At 45.8% G+C, this 24,114-nt stretch overlaps 2 protein-coding genes across 3 annotated transcripts in view; one reads left to right on the top strand and one right to left on the bottom strand.

Moving 5' to 3' along the window:
• Nucleotides 1-24,114, top strand: part of Sppl (signal peptide peptidase-like protein) — a 327,977-nt gene that overhangs the window by 140,564 nt on the left and 163,299 nt on the right. The window lies entirely within an intron of this gene.
• LOC143375765 (Fanconi anemia group J protein homolog) overlaps nt 1-24,114 on the bottom strand; it is a 53,594-nt gene that overhangs the window by 5,036 nt on the left and 24,444 nt on the right. For both annotated transcript variants that reach the window (XM_076825197.1, XM_076825198.1), the window contains exon 4: nt 9,332-9,367. In XM_076825197.1, coding sequence (XP_076681312.1) covers nt 9,332-9,367 — 36 coding nt within the window. The remainder of the gene's footprint in view (nt 1-9,331; nt 9,368-24,114) is intronic.

The raw sequence follows: 24,114 nt of genomic DNA, 5'->3' as shown, positions 1-24,114 counted from the left end.
ACTGAATATGTTTTATTTTAATGAGAAATCCATAATCAACGATAATACCTGAAAATTGAGAGCATATAAGAAAGCCACAAAAAAATATAGACATTCCAATTGGGATTTGCGCTTAGGGTGGCAATCATTGCACAGTTTCCCCTACTAAGGTAAAATTATCCCCGCTAAATTTTTGGAAGTGCCAGATTTCAATATTAAATTCTCCTAAACAAAGGGAAACGTCCCCGAGGACCCTACAATTAATCCAATCCCGCGGCACGCGATAAAACCAAAAAGCTGCCCGACTTTCCATTTTCGTGCAGGAGACGCGGAGAGGCGAGGGGGTTGGAGAAGCGCGGCAGCGGGCCAGCCGTTGCCTCGAGGGTGGTTTTGATCGTCGATAGGAGGCATGGTCGCGCGCGGCTGGGGCTGATTGTCGAAGGGGGTGAGAAGAGAGAGGCTAAGACAGGAAAAGTGGGACGGGGCCAATCAGAGCGGAGACTTTGAGGGTGTCGTTGCCAGGCAACGAAACACACCCCAACACCCGAGGGGAGAAAACCCCGAGGGGGTATCATCCAGCGATACAGTCGACGCCGAAAGTTATCGCACCCTTGAGAGACGCCCCCTTTAACATCGCCATCGAATTACTGACTCCGACGTTCGGACACTTGTGGGGCTGTTGCTGAACATGAGAGACAGTTTGGATCCACTGAAACCTGCACGTTGAATTTGCTTTTCCCCTTTTCCAAAGAAGGACTAGAAAAGGGAAGTGTTCTAATACAAAAATACCCTCCTTTTCAAAGGCATCCCACGCCATTTGTTGAATCAACGACGATCAGTGGCCTGCTGTTACCACGCCAGATTTTAATTCAGTGATAATTGCAAAGGGGTTTAATAAATGCGTCGGGCTTCGGTCGTAAATCGATATTAATTGGTGACGAACCTTCCTCGAGCAAGAATCGGGGTCAGAATCCCTTCGATAGCACCATACGCTATCGAGGAATGGCTAAAAGAGCCGTTCACCAGCGTGCGTCTTCTTATCAGCGAACAATTCCCGCCAAAAGGAAAGAGAATCGAGCGGAACAATACGGTATCGTGTCCCGTGGCGCATTTCGTTTCCATTCATCGCGGCAAGTATGAATGAACTCGTTTCACGTCGATCACTCGCTCCGTATCTCTCCCGCCCCCGACCACCCTCATCCCACGCAGCGCGTATCGCGAATAAATAAACAGTCGATCCGCGAGTATAAAGCCAGCGATTCTTCGGCTCGTTTCGTTATGGAAACAGAGCCACCTTCACTGCGCGCTAATTAATTGTGCAGGGAGCACAGTGGGGCGAGATCTACCGGGAGTGCCGGAAATAAAGGCACGAGTGTATATCTTCGGGAATTCTCATACCGATTTTTTTATTATTTCGATTTGATTATTTTACGAAATTGTTGGGGAGCATTGTGACAATTGAAGCTATCCATCCCGTTGGAGTGATCTCAGCCAGGCTTTCCTTTTGTCGGACGTCGCTGGAAGACCCGAAGTTGCCGAGAGAATTAGGGATTATTAGCGGGGACTTGGAGGTATCGATACGGCTTTTGTCTTGGCCAGCCGCAAAGTTTCGCGAAGCACCGCAATCCGGCCAATTAGCGACGATTTGCTAAATCAAGCTGCAGCCACGAATTAATTGGTACTCGACTTTCTTTGCCCCCGCCCGTGCCCCTCTTCTCTCATCATCGACAACAAATCCTCTAAGTCCCCGTCGACGTGGAAAACCACTCGTTGGTTCCCCTCGGCCTGCTCGTCGTCCTTCTTTTTTTTCTACTGGTCGAATCGCGTTAAGAACGCCGGAAGACATTGCGTCTCCCAGATTCCAATTATTGGGTTCGAACGGGACCATTTCGTCGAGGAGGATTTTTATTTCTTCCTCCGAGAGTTGTATTCATTATTCGCGGTTTTCCTGGCGGGAGTACTAAATTGTTAGTTAAGAAAACGCTCAGTAATACAGGTTTAGAAAGCTATTAGTGGCCCATTAGTGCGCTGTGAAGTCAATTTGGAAATGTCCATTTTACCACACATTTTACTACAATTTGCTTGTGTCCGAATCGATTTCAAGTAAAAATGTCAACGTTTTTAATGAAATAATTAATTCATTTTTACACATTAAGTCTAGTACATAAAACCGTTTTTTTTTTTAAATTTAAAACCCTGTTTCGAATTTTACAAGTTTATAAAAAGAAACGGTTTTTAACCCGGTTTTTAGAAACCGACAAACTCAAATCATGCTCTAATAGTCTTTATCTAGAAATGTAAATTTTGATATGTAGGTATTTGAAAAAATAGTTGTGGATAAAAGCGATTTTTTTTGTTAACCCTTCGTGTTCACGCGGAGTGTACCGCACTTCAAGAGGAATTTTCGAGTTCAAATATCGCGCCTTTATGATTTGCAAAGAGGATTTATCGAGAAAAAAAATAGAAAAGAATAAAAATATCGCTTTTTTTCCACAACCGTGAAAAATTGCTCTTTTTGAACTAGAAATTGTATCACACCAAAATTTACACTTCTAAGAAAAGACTATTCGAATATGATTGAGTATTGTGAATGTACAATTATCAGTCAACCGTTAGAAGATTAAAAAATACGAAAATGGTAACTGAAAAATGATTCCGGAGGCAGCGAACCCCATGTGACCCATTTGTAATCATATGAAGGTGTGACCACGAAGGGTTAAAGCTGTATACGAAAAATAAGAATAAAATTGAAAGATGAAAGAAGAACCACCTTCTGATGATGTATACTCTCGGAGATAAAATTTCATTTACGATCCGATTTTCACAAAAATCGCAAACACCGATGTCCTGATCGATGTCTGACACTAGACGAGGTTTGCAAGCTTCGGTAACACCCATAGTTATAATTCCTACACTGTACCGGGACTGGTGACTCAGCTCAGGTACCCCGGGACCGTCAGCACCCGTCTTGAGGACATGTTCCTGTGGAGTAGTCAGCCATGAAGTAAGCCCCCAGCCCTGGGGGAGGGCGAATTAATCAATGGTCACGTGGTGTCCTCGTTCGAGGGTAGCATCATAGAAATTCCGCATTGAAATTGCCACGCTTTCGCGATTCACCCGCTGCGCGGGCGAATGCAGCGCGCCTGGCGGGACACAATGCAACTCCGGCCCCGACATATGGACGATGCACTGTAAAACGCGGAGAATCAATCACTTAAATTCACGTAATTCTTTTGTCGTCGGCTACAACCAGCCTGATCGCAGAATTTCTAATCCCCCCGATACAATAGACCCGCGGACCGATCGATTTTAATTTATCGCCGGCGAGAACAAAGGAGAGAGGAGCGCGCGGGGCTCGCGTTTCGAAAATTGAAGACGCAACGGGACTCGGGACGAGAGAGACAATAAGAATGGCGGACCGGGGGACAGGCGCGGGGAATGGAAGAAGAATCGAGAGGGCTGGCCAAGTCGATAAAGTCTGACGTTTGCTCAGGGATTGTTGCTAGGAACGATGTTACGCGCTCGGAAATAGGGCTGGGACTATTTGTCGAATTTTTCGGTATCCGAATATTCGAATACTTCAGTTGCTCAATTATTTGACGAATATAATTCGAATATCCGAGTATCCAAATACTATTCGAATATTTAAGTAAGAATAGTGGGGTGTGAATTGTAAATCAAGTTCTTTAGGTTCATTTTTTTTACAAGCTTTTATTTAGTTTCAGTTGTGAGTTCGTTAGTTTGTCAGGGAGTGTTTCTATATGAAAAACTAAGTCGAAAATATAGAATAAAATCTTCTGATATGGCACTTCGTTTTCGAGAAAACTGACTTTGAATTTTAGCCAAATACGCGTGCCTCTGAGGTGCCTAAATTTGTACCCTGGTGCACGCGTATTTGGCTAAAATTCAAAGTCAATTTCCTGGAAAACGAAGAACTATGCGATATCAGAAAATTTTATTCTATATTTTCAACTTAGTTTTTCATGTAGAAACACTCACTGACAAACTAACGAACTCACAACCGAAACTAAAAAAAAGCTTGTAAAAAAATGAACCTAAAGAATATTATTTATAATTCACACCATACTATTCGACTACTCAAATATTCGAAGTTTATTCGTAGCATTCGAATACTTGTCAAATATTCGAATATTAAATTATTCGAATAGTCCCAGCCTTACTCGGAAAGTGTGTTTCTCCTATTGATGAACCATAATGTTATTTCATTCTGTCTTAAGGTTGCTCCAAGGAGCAACTCTTTGAGTTGCTACAAATGGGAAGATGAATCGCTTTCATCTAATTTCTTAAGAGCAGCGTAGAGTCTCGGATATCTAGATTCGAATACATCTCGAGGTCCATCCCCAGCTTTCATCCACCTTCAAGGAATCCAACCCAAGGAAAGTTCTCGAGGAAATTGCGACGGAATTGGTCGGTGCCTACGTCAATGGGTGCCAAACGTGTTTCAAGCCACGTTTCCTTCTCTCTACGAAATCATTACATTCCTGGACAAGGTGGGGAGGTCGACCAGGGTGATCGCTACCCTTCGCAACGTTACAGTTCAACAGGGAGAGAAAGGGCCGAGCGAGAGAGGCCGCCAAACAAAGCGTGTTGCTCGCGATCGAGGCCCACTCTAGGTCCAAAGAAAGACGGCAAAGAGTCGAGGAGAATGCGCCTCGTACATACAAGGTAGCATCCCCTACGTGGAATGGAGACATTATTAGCGCGAGCGCGGAGTCGCGCATCCGCCTGGTGACCCGTCGTCGCTGTGCTGGCCCCTCTGCCTTACAGTTAGGGGCACGGCAGGGTGGAAAATAGCGACGAATGGGGAAAAGGGAGCAAGGAGGATGTGGAGGAGGGTTGGACGGGGTCGCTGAGTGATACGTAGAAGTTGTTGTCGAGAAAGTCCCGGCCGAGGGTGGAAGCAGAGAATGAAAGAAGGGGCGAGCGAAGGGCGCTGAAACGGCGAAAGAGAGTCCTCCGCTCGAGAATATTATTTCTAGAGTCGGGGAATAATGAGAGAAGCGAAAGGGGAGAATGGAAGCGAGGAGGCAAACGGGAGTGGAGAAGTTGCCGGGAAGATGGGAAGAAAAGGAGAAAGGAAGTGGAGACTGAGGGGAGGTTCTACTTGGCAAGCACTATTCCTAGAGTATGCGTGGTTATCCAGCAACTACGCGCGCTATAATTACACGGTACAACAAATTTTTACTTTTTTCGGACTTGTAACATTCAATAGCCGTTTCTTATAGGTTTTCGTGCCCTGAAAGCGAATCTGCAATCCGTTTGTCGCCATCACCCTCAGTTTTTGAGAAAATCGATTTTGAAAAAAACTGCAAATTTTCAAATTTGAGCATCTCTTGTGTCGAAACGGTAATAGTTATTCGATTGTACGTTGCGTCAAATTATTCTATGAACCCTCCCGAATACAACGATATAACTTATTATTGCATTATGAACATTTAAATATATTTAAACAACGATCAAAGGGAAAAGGACACCCGAAATGCACCAATTTTTGCAGATATCTTTCAATTTATTTTCAGAACTAAGAGTCTGGGACAAAATCTGACCATCCCACGCGATGCAGCAGACAGTGTTCCTTTGGAAAGCGTCAACAGAAGTGGTAAGTCTCGTTTTGTTTCCAATCAGTGTTGCCAACTCAGATTTTTGAAAATCCGTAGAGAAAAGTTCAATATTCCGTAGAATTCCGTAGATCCCCCTTTGAAAAATCCATTGATCTACGGATTTTCATCATAAGTGTTAATAATTACATGTATGAAAGAAACTAGCTAATTCCCTTGCTCATGGAATCCGTCCTTTCCCAAATCCTTTCTAGAAATCTTATATTTCGACCCTCTAACCTCAAAAAAATTATTCTCACAACAAAAATTCACAAATTATGAAAAAAGTTCACGTGCAAAGGTTGTGAAATCTACTTTTATTAATTCCACTTCACTAGAAGAGCTTTTCCCAAAAATAATATTTCTCCAAAAGTCGTTGTCGCCAAAGACTTTCGTCCTGACGTAAATTCATGAAAAGGAATTAAAAAAGTTCACATGCAAAGATTCTGAAATCAACTTTGCTAATTGTGATGAAAAGCTGTGCTAAAAGTGATGAAAAGCTCTTGTAGCGAAGTGAAATTTAGCGACCCGCAGTAAATCGGCGGTTTGGATCGGGAAATCAATGGCAACAGATGTCGCTATTAGTCGTTACAAAAAAAGTGATTCTTTTGCTGATTATAGGTTACTAACTCATGAAAAAGGTAAAAAAATCCGTAGATTTCAGTTTACAATCCGTAGATCCGTAGATAAAGCAAAAAATCCGTAGATCTACGGAAAAATCCGTAGGGTTGGTAACACTGTTTCCAATACAAAAGCGAAATAGTTTGGCAAAACGCGCGGAGCCGACAGTGGTAATCACGCGCGTTAAGCGTTTGTATTACACTGAGCGGCAGTGGATCGCGCGCCGCCGTTGACTACCACTGTCGGCTCCGCAAGTTTTGCCAAACTATTTCGCTTCTGTATTGAAAACAAAACGAGACTTGCCACTGCTGTCGATGCTTTTCGAAGGAAACATGTCTGCTGCATCGCGTGGGATGGTCAGATTTTGTCCCAGATCCTTAGTTTTGGAAATAAATTTAAAGATATCTGCAAAAATTGGTGCATTTCGGGCGTCCTTTTCCCTTTGATCGTTGTTTAAACATATTTAAATGTTCATAATGCAATAATAAGTTATATCGTTGTATTCGGGAGGGTTCATAGAATAATTTGACGCAACGTACAATCGAATAACTATTACCGTTTCGACACAAGAGATGCTCAAATTTGAAAATTTGCAGTTTTCTTCAAAATCGATTTTCTCAAAAACTGAGAGTGATGGCGACAAATGGGTTGCGGATTCGTTTTCAGGGCCCGAAAACCTATAAGAATCGACTATTGAATGTTACAAGTCCCGATGGTTGTTGTACTGTGTTATTGACGGAACTATGACAATAGGAAATGCGAATGGGGACCAAAGCTGGAAGAGGTGTTGTTGCGCTACGATGATGATTGTTTTGTAAATAGGTGAAACTTGAGATATGAGGTCACAAATGAGTACTCTCCAATTGTGGAAATTACCGGCGCATACTATTATCCCTAAATTACAGCACTCTCTCCAGCTTCTTCACACCCCTAATCCCGCCAGCGAGCCTGAACAAGCAACGCCACGTTGAAAAGGGGCCATCCAGACTAAACTTTCCTCCAATATTCCGGATCCATCGCGATGCCAACACTCGCCGCGAGCCAGCGTCCGAAAGGCCACCCTTGCAGCGGACGTGCGCGCGGAGTGCGTGGAAACGCGGTAGGGTGGGTAATGTTGGGAAACGCAGCTAACGAAGTTTACGAAGACACTTAACGGAATTACGCCCTCGCCAGGAATGGTCTCCACCGAGCGCGCTTCCCTTTCCCCCGCTCGCCGCTCTGTCCCTGCCGCTCTCCACCCTCTGTTCACCCCTTTCTGGTGGCAGGGGATCGTCGCGTTAATTACCGCGAGCGGAGGCAAGAAGCCGGGGAAAATCGCGGCGAGAGAGCGCATCATCGTCGTGGAATATAGTCCAGAGGCTGGCTGGTGAAAGGTCGCGGAAGGAAAGCGGCTGGAATGGGACGCGGGCGGAGGAGGAGGGCGGAGGAGGAGGGTGGCTCGAGGGGTCGCAGCTAGGAGGGTGGTTGGCTCGGTTTCGCGTCGAAGAAGGGTGTTATTGACATGGTGGGTGTCGCGTCGTCGGCCATCTTGGCCTGCCCGCACCCTCTCCTCCGCTCTCGAGTCTCTACGTTGCGCGCCCGCGCCCCTCCGCGCCGACCTCCGTCCCTCCTGCGCGCCACCCCTCGCCCAGAGGACATCCTTGTGTCCCCCTTGTGTCGAGTGACATTTGGGGCTATACCGCGCCCGGCCTAACCTGCCCGACAGACGCCCTGGGCCACCCTTTTCGACCAACCCCGGCGACGAGCTCCGTGGGTCCCGGGGGTTGCTTGTCGCCATGACGACCGAACCCTCCTCGCCCAACCCCCGCCGGCCAAACACTGGTTCCTGTCCCTCGGTACACACTTCCATCTTCGTTTCTCCGCTGTCTCTTCGCTCCTAGAACCGGCCACTCTCCCAGCCGATTTTTCTCATCCCTGTCTTCGACCGATTCTTTGGATTCTTCGCCAACCTGCTTCTTCACTGTTCCATGCCTCCTCCTAATGCGACAGAGCGTTCGACTGCCGAACGCGTCATCGTCCTCTCGATTTTGGCCGTCTGGTTTCGTAGTCAAAGCTCTTCTTACGTTGCTGGCTCCTTGTTCTGTTGTGGGGAAGCAGGAGTACTCCCGAATGGAGGAGTGTTTTCTTCGTGTTTTTTTTGGTTTCCATCCCTTAGGTTTTCTGACATTTTCAAAAGTCTCCCTTTCTTTTTATCTGCATACTCATTCGAAATATTCCTCCGCTTTCCGGAGGAATAAAACAGCACGTATAGGGTGGTCTTCTTAGGGCTTGTCCTTCTTTTATAACAGTAATGTGGGAGCAGTAGTTTTATATCAATTAGCGATCCACATTACCATCGCGATTGTTAAAACGAATTTACATTCGATTTGGTGACAGCATGGCATTGCATATAATGTAAATTAAATGGATCACATGAGATTAATATCTATCAACCCCTCTTAACTTAATTCAAGAAAACAGCGAAGAAAGTGTTACGTAAAACACGATCTAAGAAGAACTCGACCTTCGTAGAAACCGAAACTGTTCCACGGGCATCGATAAACGAGAGCTCTGAGAACAAGTTCGACGCGGTTCCCGTCTTCTTTCGAGATAATCGATGCGCGCCGGGACTTCCCTTTTAAGCCGAACCCACGTGCCTGCCGTTTCGGAAAGCAGATGTTGCAAAATCGGCCCCGGCTTTATTAAATATAATAACCGACAAGGGTTTTCATGCTCAAACGGCTCGGAATGTGTTACATAATATTCGTTGTTCTCGGTCCAGCACAATGGAGGCAAAAACCTGGAAGCTTCTGGGTAATGTTCCGTGTCCGCTCGAAACGGAACGGCCTCGACTCGCAATTCAGCCGACTGTTACATTATTTTTAATATTTCTCGGGTATCGACGCGATGATATTCCTTTAACGAGAGTTTTTCCCGGCATACATGCCGCAAACTTTTAACGAATGTGTTTAGAACAAGTCCGGGAACCCAGTTTTTACAGATACCTAAAGCAAAGTTGTCTGCTGTCGTGGTGCAAGACGGAGGAATATGAAGATTCAAGTATAAGTTAATTAAATACAATTTAGTTTTCAACTTACTCGAGAGGAAAGATTAAATAGTTTGATGCAACTCACCACCACCCTGTTGCGCATTGTACTCCTCGACTTCAGCTGAAACAGACAATTCGCCATTTTACTGAGAGCACAGTCAAACACCTAGTACTTGAATCTAACATGACGTTTCCCACAAAAAGGGACAAAACACACCAGTCAAAACCTGGTCGAAAACAGTCCACAGCCTACAGATCAGAATCATCCCCAAAATCCAGACACAAAAAAAGGCACCCAAGCTCTGTTTTACGACCGGCAGCGTGACTTCTCATAGATCCTGCCACGAGATTGTCACCAGTCGAAACTTATCCCTGTGTTCCGGTAGCACCCTCTGGCACCAGGACAGAGGGCAAGGAAACACGGTGGATGGAGAGGCGTGTATGGCGGTGGAAATAAAGAAAAGACGGAGGCGGCACGTAGGAAAAAGAAAATACAGATCGCAGGGCAGCGAGGAGGCTGAAAGGATCTCCGCTAATGGGCATTATATTTTTCGTTGGCAGAGGGCCAAGGATTATGGGCCTGTCAGGGGCCTAATAACTGGTCCCCGCGATATATACATACACGGGAAACCGGGGCCCTTCCCTTTATACAATGTGCGTATTAAATACTAATCGCAATGCGCACGAGCAGGATCGCGTATTGTACCAGAGCCATGGGATCATCAAAGGCCGCCGACAGGGGTAAAAGTGCTTTGCACACGGACCACTCGCGCCGACCTCGTGAGACTTCTTCAGAGAAAGACCCAGGGAAGAGTTTATATCGCCGCGATACCCTCTCCCCCACACACTTTTGTCCGGCGCTTCTTTCGCCCCGGAATTGTGCAGATTAATTTATTTTTTCTTCGTCTCCTCGACGAGGCATTACCTCTTCTCTTTAAGAAAACGCCGAATGGAAATGCAAGATACTTTCGGCTTCAACGAGGAAACTTTCAGAGCTTGAAAAGCAGCATAAATTAAGAAGAAAAGTTCATGCAAACATGTGATTGTAACCGCTTAGTTTCCAAGATACAGCGACGCGAAGTTGCGGTCTGATATTTTCTCCTCGCAAGCCGCCATTGTGGCATGTCGATTCTTGCGTTTTTTTTAAAAAGAATATTGCCAATCACCATGTTCAAACACAATAGTCGTGGTATAATTTTTGAATGAAATACATATTGCGCAAATAAAACATGGATCCTAATCACTCCAACCCACTGTGACCACCACATTATAACTCCACCAGCGCGCACCAGATTCATCGCCGCATATCTCGAAAACTAAGCGTCTGCGAACTAAGTTCTGTCGAACTTTTTTCCTCATTTTTGACGCCTCTACGCGGCCCACCAGGTTTCACTGGGAAAGGAGATAGTGCGCGGATGGAAATCCTGTCTGAAGACTTCGACTAATGAATTCGCACGAAGTGCATCGGCCATTTTCCGTCACCGAGGCGGCCCTTGGTCGCGGGAACGTCCCTGCGATTTCCTCTGACGATTCGGGAAGGGGTTGCGAGTTCTCGGTGGAAGAAGGGTTCTCGTCTGTGACGCGAGGAGGGTCGGTGGCACGGAATTCCAAGCCCGTGGGGACGGCCAGCGAGATATCCGAGGATATTATCCCTCGGGAAGCCGTGTAATGAAACCGTTCCGGCACCCCCGTGGTATTATCCCCCCTGGCAATATAAGCCGGGGCGAGCCGGACAAGGATATAGGTGGCTGATACGTGGCACAGCTGCAACCCCCTGAGCGCCGCGCCACGCCCCGTCCCTCTTATATCTTCGCTCCCTTACGACCGGGAGAGATAAGTGGAGGCGCAAGATAGGCCGCGTCAGCAAAACCCGACGTCATCGTCATTAACAGAGCTGCGTAATTGCCCGCGCCCTCCGAGAATCGAGCAGCCGCCATCTCGCAACCCTTTCACCGGCGGGGGATGTAGTGGATCGGAGGCGGGGGTGAGTCGATCCGAGGGAAGTGTCCGACGATTACTGCTCGGTCAATCAAGCCTGATTCTCACTTTTCTCTTCAACGATTTCTGTTTTGCTCCTGATTGTTGCGGAAGCCTCTACTAGGGGGTGGTTACAGTAGAGGGGTGGGGCTTCCGCGAACAGTACTTATGGTTACTGTTTAATCCCCACAAAATTACGATTTTTCAAAAAGTTACAGAAAAAAGCGCCAAGTATATAATCCCATCGAAAAGAATTCCATTTAAAAACATGGTCGTAAATTAATATTATAATAATGTTCTATATTTAACTATACAAAAATGATGATATACAACAATTGCGCCAATTATCACAATGGCTGTTTATACAAAGGAAAAATCTCAACGGTACAATGAAAAAATGTATTAAATAATATTAAGCAGATATATTTTTATACAAATAAATATTTTAATACGAATAAATATTTTATTCAAAATACTCGACAGAGAAGCATCTTCTTGCGCATAAGTTTCTGGAAATTTGTACCATGCATGTACAAAATAATATATTATAGTAACAAATTGCATTGCTTTTAAATTCCCAGATATTTTTATACCAGCAATTTAGAGATTTTATGTAAAGCTTATATTATATATATATATATATATATATATATATATATTATTTTGTACATGCATGGTACAAATTTCCAGAAACTTATGCGAAAAAAGATGATTCTCTGTCGAACCTTCTCCGGACAACTTCCAAGTCTGTGACTCTACATATGAAATCGATTTAAACAATTTTGACGACTTACCTTGTTAATTAAGACAATAATTCAGTCTCCTATTTAGTGTAAAAACTCGTGACATTTCAAATTCGGATAACTTACTTTACTTGACACTTAGCACTTGGTAGGTTATAATGTCTCTGTCTAGCTGTCAGATTACAACAATTTGTTACGCAATTGGCCGAAACCTGCATCCAAAGAACGACGTAAAAGCTCAGAAAATTGCAACTTTACATCGAAATATCTCAGCTCATGAGGCCCGTAGGAACAAAACGAAGACACTTTCCTTACGTAAATCAAACCCAAGCTATCCATTAAGAGCATTCAAAATCTAATCGGATCAGCCGTTATTGAGATTCGGAAATCTCAGGGTTCTTGACAGCGAGTCGTGGCGTAATAGATCCACTCTGTGTCCGCTGCGCATATATACTTATATATACTTGGCGCGAGACACTACCGTGTCTGTTGATAGCGGAATGATTAGAATCCCCCTATCGCTTCTTTCACTCGAATCAATCCCAGTGATGTCACCGGTACACCACCCCAAAAAAATTATCCAATGGTTCAGCTCTGAAATTTTGCGAAATTCAGGGTATCGGACCGCGGTTCGACGAACAAAGCGCAAACGGTGGATGCAGCGTATGCTTGAGGCCGCGAGATGAGAGACGGAAGGTCGAAGGAAGGAGGTAAAGAAGAAAGGGCGAGGGGGAGGAAGGGAGGTAGACGAGGAAGAAAACGAGAACGATATTCCGCCGGCACGTGCACGCGGTTAAAAAGGTTCGCCGCAGAGAAGTTTCGACGTGCCGGCGCGCGGGCTTTCTAAAAGCGGAACCGGCTGTCGTGATACGGATCTGACCAATCATAAAAGCCGCATAATGGCCACTTATTCATCCATCCCCGAGCCGTGGAACGAACAAAGGCGGAAATTAGTCAGGTTCGGTATGCTTATTAATTGACTGACATTTCCGTCATATTATTGCACAATGAATCGAAAGCGGCCCGTGAAGCCCTCTCGAAACCCCCGCGGCCGCCCCCTTCCAGCCCCCCAACCCCCCTCATCGGCCCTGTCGTTGCAGGAGGGGTTGCCATCGGCCCCTGGGTTGCTTGGAACGCAACCGCTACGTTTCTGATCGCCATCAATGTCATTTATGATTAATATTCGTCCATTTCAACCCTTTTCTTTAAGCATTTTTTTTTAGCAATATATGAAATTCCTAAACGCGGGAACTTTTTACGGAAAACGAAGAAAATTTAAGGCGGAACGGAACGCACCGTGTCAAAATGTCCAACCTAAATAATGCCTGTATTTTTCAAGCAAATTCAAAAATTCAGAATCGAAGTACTACATTGAAAAGTTTGCTAGCTAGTTGTACCAACATCTCCCTCCACGTTCCTACCGATCCTCTTCGTTGTTATTGCAGCTTCATTGTCGATTCTGTTATTACTGTTTTCGTATCAGAATTTCGCTATCGACTCCTTGCAAATGAAAAAGCAAGGGAAACAAAATACAGTGGTGGTCAAACGAATATTTTTGTATGCAGTCGCTAGTACAACTTGCTGTCCGCGTATAAAAGTAGGGGATAACAGAAAATAGCCCAGTGGTACCAACATTAATCGCCACCCGACGTATTAATGTCCACAAAATGGTACCGGTTCGTCAGTTTCTTGAAATCTCTACTATTAAGTAAGAATCACCGATCCAATAAACGCTGCGGAGCAAAGAGAAGGGAGGGGAACATGGCGGAATGTGAATTCTTCCTAAATGAGGAAGTAACGTCCGACTAAATGGAGGCTCGCATGCTCGAAAAGCGATGACAGTCGAAAAACGCGATCGCTTTTGAAACGAACGACGAATGGGGATGCGCGGGCGAGACTGAGAGGGTGGAAACGAGAGAGGAGGAAACAGCTCATGTCTCAAGGGTGCTTGGTGCAATTCCATCGCGAAGGACTCATCCTCGGCAGCCTGAATACTATGGGCATTCAAAGCCCTTTTTTCCACGATAATTACACGCGAAGCCACTAATTACGGCTTTGCATGGCGCGCATCCACCGACAGGAGGAAATGGAAGAAAGAAGGAGGAGCGGCGGGAGGAGGGGACGGGAGGGGAGAAAAATCGCGGAGGAAGAGTTGACGTCGGTGGTTGGAAATCGTCGAAGGAGGGAAAATAGAGCGGAAATTAAAACGCTCGTCCCGCGGTTTCTTCGATTTTGTTCAACATGAATCCCCGCCGGTTCTCCTTTATCTATTTCTCCATCGTTTTTTTTTTCGCAGGCAGATTTTAAGGGACGGCCGTAAAGGGGGTTTTCTAGAGATTCTGAAAGAAGTCGGATTCTGATTGGCAATTTTCCTGATAATACCGAGGATTCGGTTGATGGGAATCGCTATTGCAAAAAGTTAGGTTAGGACGATGTTTCCCTAGATGAAAATCCACAGATAAACTGAAGAGGAATTTTGAAATACCCTTCACTCGGGTAATTTGTTATCTTCCTCCTCGAAATGCGCGAGTGATAAGCGTATAGAAATATGGAGCCACGTTGCGGATAAATAGGAACGTTGTTTACGTTCGGATTCTGTTCGAATTACGGAGCAAACAAACAAAACCCTCAGTAATGAATGCGCCTGGCGATGGTTAGAGTTTTTGTTTCAATCTATTGTTGGAACACATACAACTTTATGCTCGAGTACATTATAGAAAGCGTAGAGGCTAAAAAAATAACTGATAGTCCGGATTCGAAGAGGTTAATTTTCCTTTTTAGCTTGCACTGCACTTAATTCAGCTAAACCGAGGATGAAGTGTACTGCAGTTTTAAGAAAGCAGATCTATGGCCAACAATTCAGTAGCCGCATTGGGATAATTCTAAAACTGCAACGTTTCCCGGAGAATAAAATTCACAGTGGAATTTTCTCAATTACCTTTTAAGCTTTCATTATTTCATCAAAGAGCCGCCACGAGAACTTCCAAGCTTTTTTAAAAGGGAGTGCAACGCTGTAGCCTCGAGGAAGACGCGAGAATCAGTAGGGCGGTGGGAAGCACCTCCTCCCCCAGTGATACCTTCATTCTGATTCCCATAATTAGAATATTAATCACGAGGATCCGCTGGATCTCGGCTTCCTTCATCCCCTCAATTATGTATTCTGCTTCGATCGTGCGCCCCTGTCCGTGCAGCAGCGGTCCTCCGCGTATTTTGTTTCTCTCGTGCGGACGTGCCTCCCTCGAATAATGTCGCGAGAAGGGTTGAAAACTGCTGTGAAGATCGCCCCGGCGCTTTAAACGTTTTCATTTCGCGACCACTGTCTTCCCCCATTCCTCCCTTCGTCCCTGTTCCTCCTGGCGCACGGAAGAAGAGGGTTATGTGGAAAGGAGAGGAAAAAAGAAGATGAAGGGGGAAAGGAAGGAAAGCAAAACGGGAGAGAAGGGTCGTCATGGCGTCCACGGATCCGTTGCTGATTGGACGATGGCTAGGGTACGCATTTTTAGCCTCCCTTCGGATCTGCCCTCATTGTCATTTTAATTTCAATCCCCTCGGGGCCACAGGAGGGTGGAGCGAGCCAGGGGTGAGTGGCTGCAGGACGCACGTACCCTTCGAAAGATTGCTTCGACGACTTCATAACAGCGTTAATGCTGGGGCCCTTATAACGGGTGTCCCGCGAGAAATTTTGAAAATTCCAGAGGGATTCCCTGAGGGTGGATTTTGAACCATCTGCGTAATAGCTTCGGATCTTCATTACTGGAACAACCAAGGAACCATCTGAATGCACTTCGCAATGAGGGAAGGTGGCACAATTACCAATTACCCACATGTAGCAATTGCCGCATGTTCCTTTGCATGTACCACACGCACAAGGGAAGCTCGTAAAGCCTTGCTTCATCCCCCAGCGGAAGTAGAAGTCACGAAGTCCCACCCCTGTCCACGAGCTGAAGGACCAGCGAGAGAACACTTGGTACCCACTTCCGCGGAGTTTTCGAGGCAATAAAAAAAAAAAACCCAACACTTTGCTACCTCTGCTAAACGGCTACGTCCGACGAAATAGATAGAGCCAGGAAATTCAGGGCGAAAGTCGCGAAGTGCCATCGAGAGATCGCTTAGATCCGGTGGCCCCCGGAGGGGGCGAGAAAAAAGCCCCGGCAGCCTCGGCTGGTTCTTCCCCGAAATTAAACGAGCGCGGTTCATCCCCCAGCCGGCAGCTTTTATTCGATTCGCGATGCGACAGCCGAGATAGCCAACACACCGCGGCGTTCATCCGCTCTCCCTCATCCCCCTCGAGTCGCCTCTGAAAGCTTTTCCCCCACGGAGAAAGGGGATGGGAGAAAGACACAGCCAGAGGGAGGCGAACCACGGATGAGAGAGAGGGAGGGTGAGAGAGAGAGAGCCGAGAGAGTAAGAAAGAGATCAGCGATGGAGGCAAAAGAAGCGATAGGAGGCGAGAAAGGATGGAGAGAGAGGGAGATGGGGTGAGACAGGGCGAAGCAAGGAGGATGGCTGATGTTCCATCATAGGGAATGAAAATCAGGGACCCCCCTAGGGGCTCGGAATTAAAATGGCTGTCACACGCAACCGGGGGTTGTGCTCTTCCTGCGGAAAACCTCGGCGACAGGAGGCGGCATGAAAAGAACCCCTTCCTTCCCTCCGTTTCCATCCTCTTCCCAACTTTCTGCCACATTTTTTTCCCTCATTACCTTATCTACCTCCTCCTTCCTTCTCGTTCTTTTTGTTCCCTGCGTTATCTCTCCTCTTTTTTTCGTGCCTCGTTTTTCGAGATGGGCTCGGTGGGCTGAGATATTGGAGGTTATGTTGATGGCTTTATGCAGACGTTGCTCTCCACGCTGGGGGTAAATCAGATCGAAACGTAGGTGGGGTTGTCTAAGATTCTTTTTGTGTTCCATGGCCAAGTTCGACGTCTCCCTTTTTTTATTAATTTTATAATATTCGCGGGAAGACTGGAAAATATTTTCCGCGGAAGGTACGAGCCACCAAATGGGAACAATCAGGGCGACCCGGAGCCGTGATATTAATGGGCCGCGTCGTTCAAACGCGATGTATTAAAATGCTGCGCCAAATGCACGGATGAGGAACCCATTTTTCCTTGAAAATGCGTTCGTTGACGGGGAAGGACTATTTGCACTCGTCTGTTTCGGTTGCAATATCTCCCCTAGATTTTGCACCGGATGATGAGTTTCAAAAGTCTGAGAATCTTTTAATGCCGTTCGTTAAAAAGACAAGTAAACGCGAGCAACAAAAAGCGAAATCGCTTTTTCCACGGGGATCATGGTTGGATTCGGAATCGTATGAAACTTCTGGTGGGCGTTTGACCGAAGAAAATGGTCATTACAGTCACGAATTCGGTGTATTGTATCACGAAACCAAACCGAGCACTGTTAGGTTGCAGTTAATTGGTAATCAACAGTTATCGCATTTGATGTGCTTAAAATGGTATCAAAGAGGGAAGATCGTTGGCTACAATGCCAACATAATTTCGGCCGTTAATAATCGATGCCTGAGCCCATGATAGTGAACTGTGAAACGTGAAAAGCAGTACAGTTTCGGAAAGTATGTGCATATTTTTATGCAAAGGTTTTTGTATTCATATGAGGGACACTTTAACAGGTTATTACATTATGTTTTGGTGTATAAGTATTTATTTATTGCAAAATTGCAACTGCTTCGAGAAGCACGGATCTAAAGTGAGGTTAGGTAGCGGAAGAAGATGAGCCTGACAAGGGAAGATTCCGAACCCGAAAATTCAAAAAATTCTGAAACTTTGTAGATATGTAGGGAATTTCCTCCTGATTACAATGCATTTTTTTTTTGCTGCCCAAAATCACACTAACGGGGTGAAATTAACCCCTTAAGATTCGGCTATTTTTCGATTTTATTTTCTAACTCGCAATCTGTAAGATATAGAAAAGAAATTTCAAGACGAAAGTTAGTTCTTTTAATTAGATCTATCAAATTTGATTGGATTATGCTGTTTCATAATTATTAAAACATCCAGTTTAGATTTCACGTAAAACCACGAATTTTAGAAAACATTATTAACATTTTTGTTTAACTTTTTTCTAATTGTTTAAACAATTGATAAAACATTTACTATTTAATAGATCTAATTAAAAGAAGTAACTTTTGTCTTGAAATTTCTTTTCTATATCTAACAGATTGCGAGTTAGAAAATAAAATCGTAAAACAGCCGAAACTTCAGGGGTTAATTTCATTCCGTTAGTGTGATTTCGGGAAGCAAAAAAATGCGTTGTAATCAGGAGAAAATTCTCTACATATCCACAAAGTTTCAGAATTTTTTGAATTTTCTTGCAGTGAATTCTTCCTCTATGGGTGAAGACTAACGTATTTGTCTGACAACCAAACGGGCCAAGGAGGATTTTGGTCACCATCCCGAATTAGTCCCTAAACCCCTTATTACCGCAACACCTCTAGCCCGCGAAACTTCGAGACAAAAGGTGCAGGAGAGAAAGAAGTGACAAAGAAGAGGAGAGTATCTCTAAAGAACGAAACTGATTCGAGCTTCCCCCGACGTTCTTTCTTAGCCGCGAGGCTAGACGAGGGGTTAATCCCCCGCGTTGCGACGGGGTGGTTGGACGACGCATGCGAAAATTGCGCCTTTTTTGCGCGAGGCTGCCTTTTTCCCGGGCGTATTTCTGGGCGCGCGATATCTCGCTTGCGCGCCGTCTTTTCTTCTCATTACCCGTCCTCGCCATTCACTCGCTCACCCTTCCGCGCCCACCCCTGCCCGAACCGGTAGTCGAGCGTCGCCCGTGCAGCGTCGTCATCCACCCCTGGCCTCACTGACTCATCGGGGGCGTCTAATAATGTCGCCAGTCAGGCGTTCCGCGTTCCACCCCCGTACCAGCCATCCTCCCATCTAGCTCGCGGGGGGTGGGAGTCGGGAGAAGGGCGGCGGCGAGATAAAGCGAGGCAGACGAGGAGGAAAACAGACGAGGAGGCGAGGAGCCGGCGGCGGAGCGCGGGGGCGCAGGTGAAAATGTGAACGGAGAGAATATATACGGGGGTGAGAGGGTGAAAGGACCGCCGAGGGACAGAAAGGGTGCGACCGCGAGTGGAAGGGAGAAAGAGGAGAGACTGCACCATCTCTGCTGCCGACAAAATGAGCCTCGCCAGCCACCGTCCTCCACCCAGCAGCCATCTCTTCTTACCCTCCCCGCAACCTCCGATGCAGCCGCGGGAAAAGCAGCGAGAAAACGATTCGCGCCACCCGTCAGGATCTCCTCTCCGTCCAGCGGGAAACTTTTCCACCGAGCTTGTAACTTGTCCTCCGATTGTTTCGCCCCTTTCTTCCACCCCCCCTTCGCCTCCGCTCTCAGGGTTTCTCCATTGTTCGTAGCTTCTCTCGTGTTTCTCGTAGGCGACTGCGTTGTCGGCGGGGTTTTTCGATGGGCGAATTTCGGATAGTTTTTCGACGCTCGGCTCGATGCTTGTTTGACAACTAACGGGAGGCTGGAGCTGCTGCAGGTGCACGCTAATTGGGTTACACTTCGTTAGTTTGCTTTTCGCTGCGTCGTGTATTTTCGGGCGCCGCGAATGTTTCGGCGGGCAGCGATGAAATTTGGATATGAATAAGGCTCGCTCCACGCATCCGATTTTTTAACGTGCGGCGATGGTACGGCAACGTAATTGCGGTCTGAAGTACTATAAATTAAATTAGGCGATGTACATTTGTTTGCGGCGACGGACCTCCATGTTGGGTGCAATGTTTACCGCAGTTTCCTAGGAAAACGTACGATCGTCGCAATCGCATATACGGTCTTTCAGTACACAATAACCCATACAGTCAATGTACACATCCGTTATTTCGCCGCAAAATGGTTGAGTTATTGCTAACATTTCTACAGGAGTTACAGCAAGTCTCATCCATGTATCTTGTGATTTGTTTCTGTCCGTTATTCTTGCTGTTAGCTCATAAAATGATTGAACAAATTCGAAAATAATTACTGAATTTTCCTGAACTTTCCCTTAAATTAGCAAAAGATGTTGAAAATCTACCTCGTCTGATTCTCAAATCGATAAAAGGATGCACCCAATACCGTCTTCGTTTTTTGAAAAGAAAATATTCGTATATAAAATAGGTAAAAATTGTACGCTTCCTTTGATACACCTCCATTTTCGATAGCAGCAGAAAACGCACTGACCATCATTTCTTCCGGCAACAAGCAGTCGCCGCGCGTTTAACAAATGCACGTGTACGCCTTTTGCCTGAACCGTAATTCCGGTAACGCAAAAGCACCGCACGTTAAAAATCGGATGCGTGCAGCAGGCCTAAATTGGAAACTACCCTGAACCGTCGCCGAACGTAAGACGACAGCGTTTTGTTCCATAATTTTTTATACTTTGCATGTAGAGAGAATATTTGAGCAGAGGGTAGGAAGCTATATGAACGACGGGCTTACCACCCCATCGCGGGGGTTTCTTTTGCCCTTATACTGGCGGTGACACGTTGCACAGATAGGTGTGGTGCACGCCTCTGTATAACCACCCCCCCGTGAACACCCGCGGCCGCCAGAACGCGTACGCGTGTGTGTGAAACGGCGAAAGAGCGGCCCGGATCCGCGACGAGCGGCAATAATTAATGAGAAACTAAATAAAGTAACCTTGCCGTGCAATTTGCCGCGCGTTACCGAGCTCTCCACCCGCGTACTTTGCGCGTGAACCTCGCAAACTTTGCACTTAATCCTCCTCTTTTTTTTCACATTTTTCATAGTAGCAGAAATAACCTGTAAAAATTTGCACCAGAATTTAGTGGCATTTACCGATAAAGGGATTTGCGAGACATTCGTTCGTTGTGATTTCAGTAATTGAGCAAACACTTCTGTGCAAAGTGAAAATTTTAATTCAAAAGTCTAGCATTTCAAAATTCCCATCCCAAAAGACTGAAGTAGGAAAAAAATGGAAGTGTAATGTATCCTTTGAATTAGTGGAATAATTGCAACTTAAACGATCCACGCTGCATCGCATTAATTTTTATCGCCGCGGGTGCATCTGCTTTTTATGGACGTTTTATTCAATAGGGTGGAATGTGGAGAATTATAATAGAGAGCTTGTGTATGGTTTTACCTTGCGGTATGAAGGAGTAAGAATGGAAGGTCCTTAATTTTTCGAAAGAATTTTTTTTAGAAAAAGGAGGATGGACCGAATGAGCTGAAAAATACTACGTTAACTGAGAATGGACAAAACCCGCGCAACGATTAAGCTGAATTTAGTGAATGGGATTTAATTAAATTGATGGGAATTTATAGTTCCATAAAGGTACAGGGGCTTTGAATTAAAAACAGGCATTATAAGTGAAGTGATATTTAATGAGAATAAAAGTTTGTTAATTTATGGTATGTGGATACCCGTCGGGTGAAATTTTGATGCGAATTTCAGATGCTTTTAATCATCGTTAATTACATTTCACTTTTAAGTAATCAATTTCGTTTGTTATCTATATTGCGTTAAAAACACGATCGAGGCACCGTAATGTCCAAAACAACTGCGGGGTAATTGATTTTTGCGTTACCCCGCGATAACGAATGTAACTAGATACATTATGAAATAATGAACTCTTTCGCGTGGCTGAGATTTTTAAGGGTATATTTATTCGGAGCGGCGTAAAGCCAGCGAGGATAATTAAAGCGTAAATAAATGGAGTTCGTGCTCGTTAAGACGTGGTTATTTATGCTGCCATTCAGCTTAATAAGGTGTAAAATGTAAATAATTTTGCTGCGTAACAGAGATCGCGGTACTCGAATTCCGATTCAGCAATGAAGTTAGCCGATGCGTAATAAGGGTAATTGTGCCAAAGTGAAAGCAATCAATTGTAAAGGTATCAGGGAGACAGAGAGCAAGGTGGAAATAAAAAAATGTTGAAAATATCAGATCGCTCACAAATTTTTGACTGCATAATACCCACCATTTCTGAATATTCAGAAACTCAAAAATATTTTAACTTCTTCCTCCGAAAAGGAACCATTTCCGTGACTTAACAAAAAAGTTACATCCCCCGGCGTACCTACCTTTGAATATTCTCTATCGAATATTCTCAATTACATACATGGAAAAAGAACGCGTGGATAGACATGTCCGAAAATAAATATGACCCGAGGGTGGCGTTCGCGCTGCCTCCAACCCGCAGCACATGCGGGGGGTGGTGCCGTGCGGCGACTGTATTTCGACTTCTACATCGTTCGTTCTCACCCCGCGAAATATAATCTCGTCGATCGCGCACGGCCATCAAGTACCAATATCCTGGAGTAGACACGTGCAATGGCGGACAAAGCGCGTCGATTTCGGTGATAGCGATCAAAGTAACTTTGTTCGTGGTTCGCCGAGCTCCCTGTGTATCCTCGTCGACAAAATTGTTTCTCGTTCACGAGCTTTCGATCCCGGTTGGTGTATCCCTTCAAAATATCCCGAAGATTTATCTCCCATACAGAACTGGGGGTGGCGAGGTTATATCTATTTCTAGTACCATTATTCCTGGTCAGTAAAGAATTTTTTACGAGTACAAAATTAAGAACGAAGATGTAAAATTTGCTAGAGACATTAAGGGAGGCGATGGGAAATTGAAAATGGTGTGAATATCGCCGGCTTAGGGCACAAATATGTCCACTTTTAGCGTTTCCGAGAAAAATGGCTCTTAAGATTCAGGGGCATAGAATGAAGAAAAATATTATTTTTGACAAATTTACGAAGTAGATATAAATCTGATATATATAAAAGAAGAAGTCCTGACTGACATCAACGCCCAGCTCAAACCGTTTAACTTAGGAACGTGAAATTTGGAAGGATTTTTGGAAATTCCATCCCTAAGGGGTGAAAAGGGGTAGAATGTATTTTCGCGGATTCCCTAACATCTCTTAGGCCCGATTAGACATCAACTTGGTTCGTATTCGCAAATATTACCCACACAAATGCCTAAACACCAATTTCAGGATTTTACCCTAATCAACCCCAAAGGAGATGGTGAAAATGGGTGAAATGTGTTTTCATGGAGTCCTTAATATCTCTCAGGCCCGAAGCGAAGCACGGTGGTATTTTGCTAGTACATCATGAAGAAACAGTCAAGAACTACATTTTGCCTATAAAAACTCAAATTCCTCCTGAAGTGGAATATTTATGCACTAAGCCATCGATACAATAATTCAACCCCAGCTAACACGGATCCTTATCGAAACCCTCCCGAAGTCTACCCTATCCTGTGCGGAGAACTGCTTCACATGGAAGAGTCCTCGCGGAAAAAGGAAGAAAGCCCAGAAGGCGGGGGGCGAGCCTCGTCGGTGGCAGGCTAGGACGGAATTTCGTAAATCGAGTTGGCCTTCCCGTGGAGGGTGTCGGTGCGTCTGTCCACCATATTGATCGCGCAGGCACCCCGACTGCCTCCACACCAACCTTTCGCAAGCCTGTGTGGGCACACGCACACCTTGTCCAGTTCCCTTGCACGTACGTTAATCGATGCACCCACACGCGGGACGGGCGCACCCCCACGGTGCACATAACGTATAATATACGTGTGTACATGCGCGTGCATGTACCGAGGGAGGCAGGAGTACATAGAGATCCGTTACAGGACCGGGGTTTAGGGGTGGCTTTCACCCTACGGTCCAGAGGGGGTTCCGCTGGTGTGCGCCGGAAGGAGAGAGCGAACGAGAGGGCTGTCGGCTGCTGCAGGCTTGGGCGGGGGTGGCTCCGGGCGGGGGCGGCTAGAAAAGGAGGGAGGCGAGGGACTCGGGTGGCGTTGGAGCCGACACTCACGGGTGCCGGCGTTTCCATGGCTACCACCACCCTCGCTGTGAACAAGCCCTCCACGTCATATTGGCATAGTATATTCCCCGCACCATAAAGCCAAATAATCTACCGAGTGATCCAATCTGAGGGACCGCGATGGTCGCGCAGCTGCGGCCTAGGTGGACGGCGTATAGTGAGGTCTGTTGCGAGCATCAGGGGGAGGGAAATGGTAGCACGTTTGGGTGCCGGTGCTCAATAACCCAGAGATGGATTCTGCACAGTTTTTGGCCACTACACTTCGTGCAAAGTCGACCACCGTTCTTCTTTTAGCGTGGCTACCTGGATGTCTTTGATGTTGCGGGGATACCACGTCACTGTGAAGCAGACG

The sequence above is a fragment of the Andrena cerasifolii genome, chromosome 13 (assembly GCF_050908995.1).
Source record: "Andrena cerasifolii isolate SP2316 chromosome 13, iyAndCera1_principal, whole genome shotgun sequence".
Lineage (NCBI taxonomy): Eukaryota > Metazoa > Arthropoda > Insecta > Hymenoptera > Andrenidae > Andrena > Andrena cerasifolii.
Note: the sequence above shows the minus strand (reverse complement) of the source record. Positions and strands in the feature narration are given on the sequence as shown.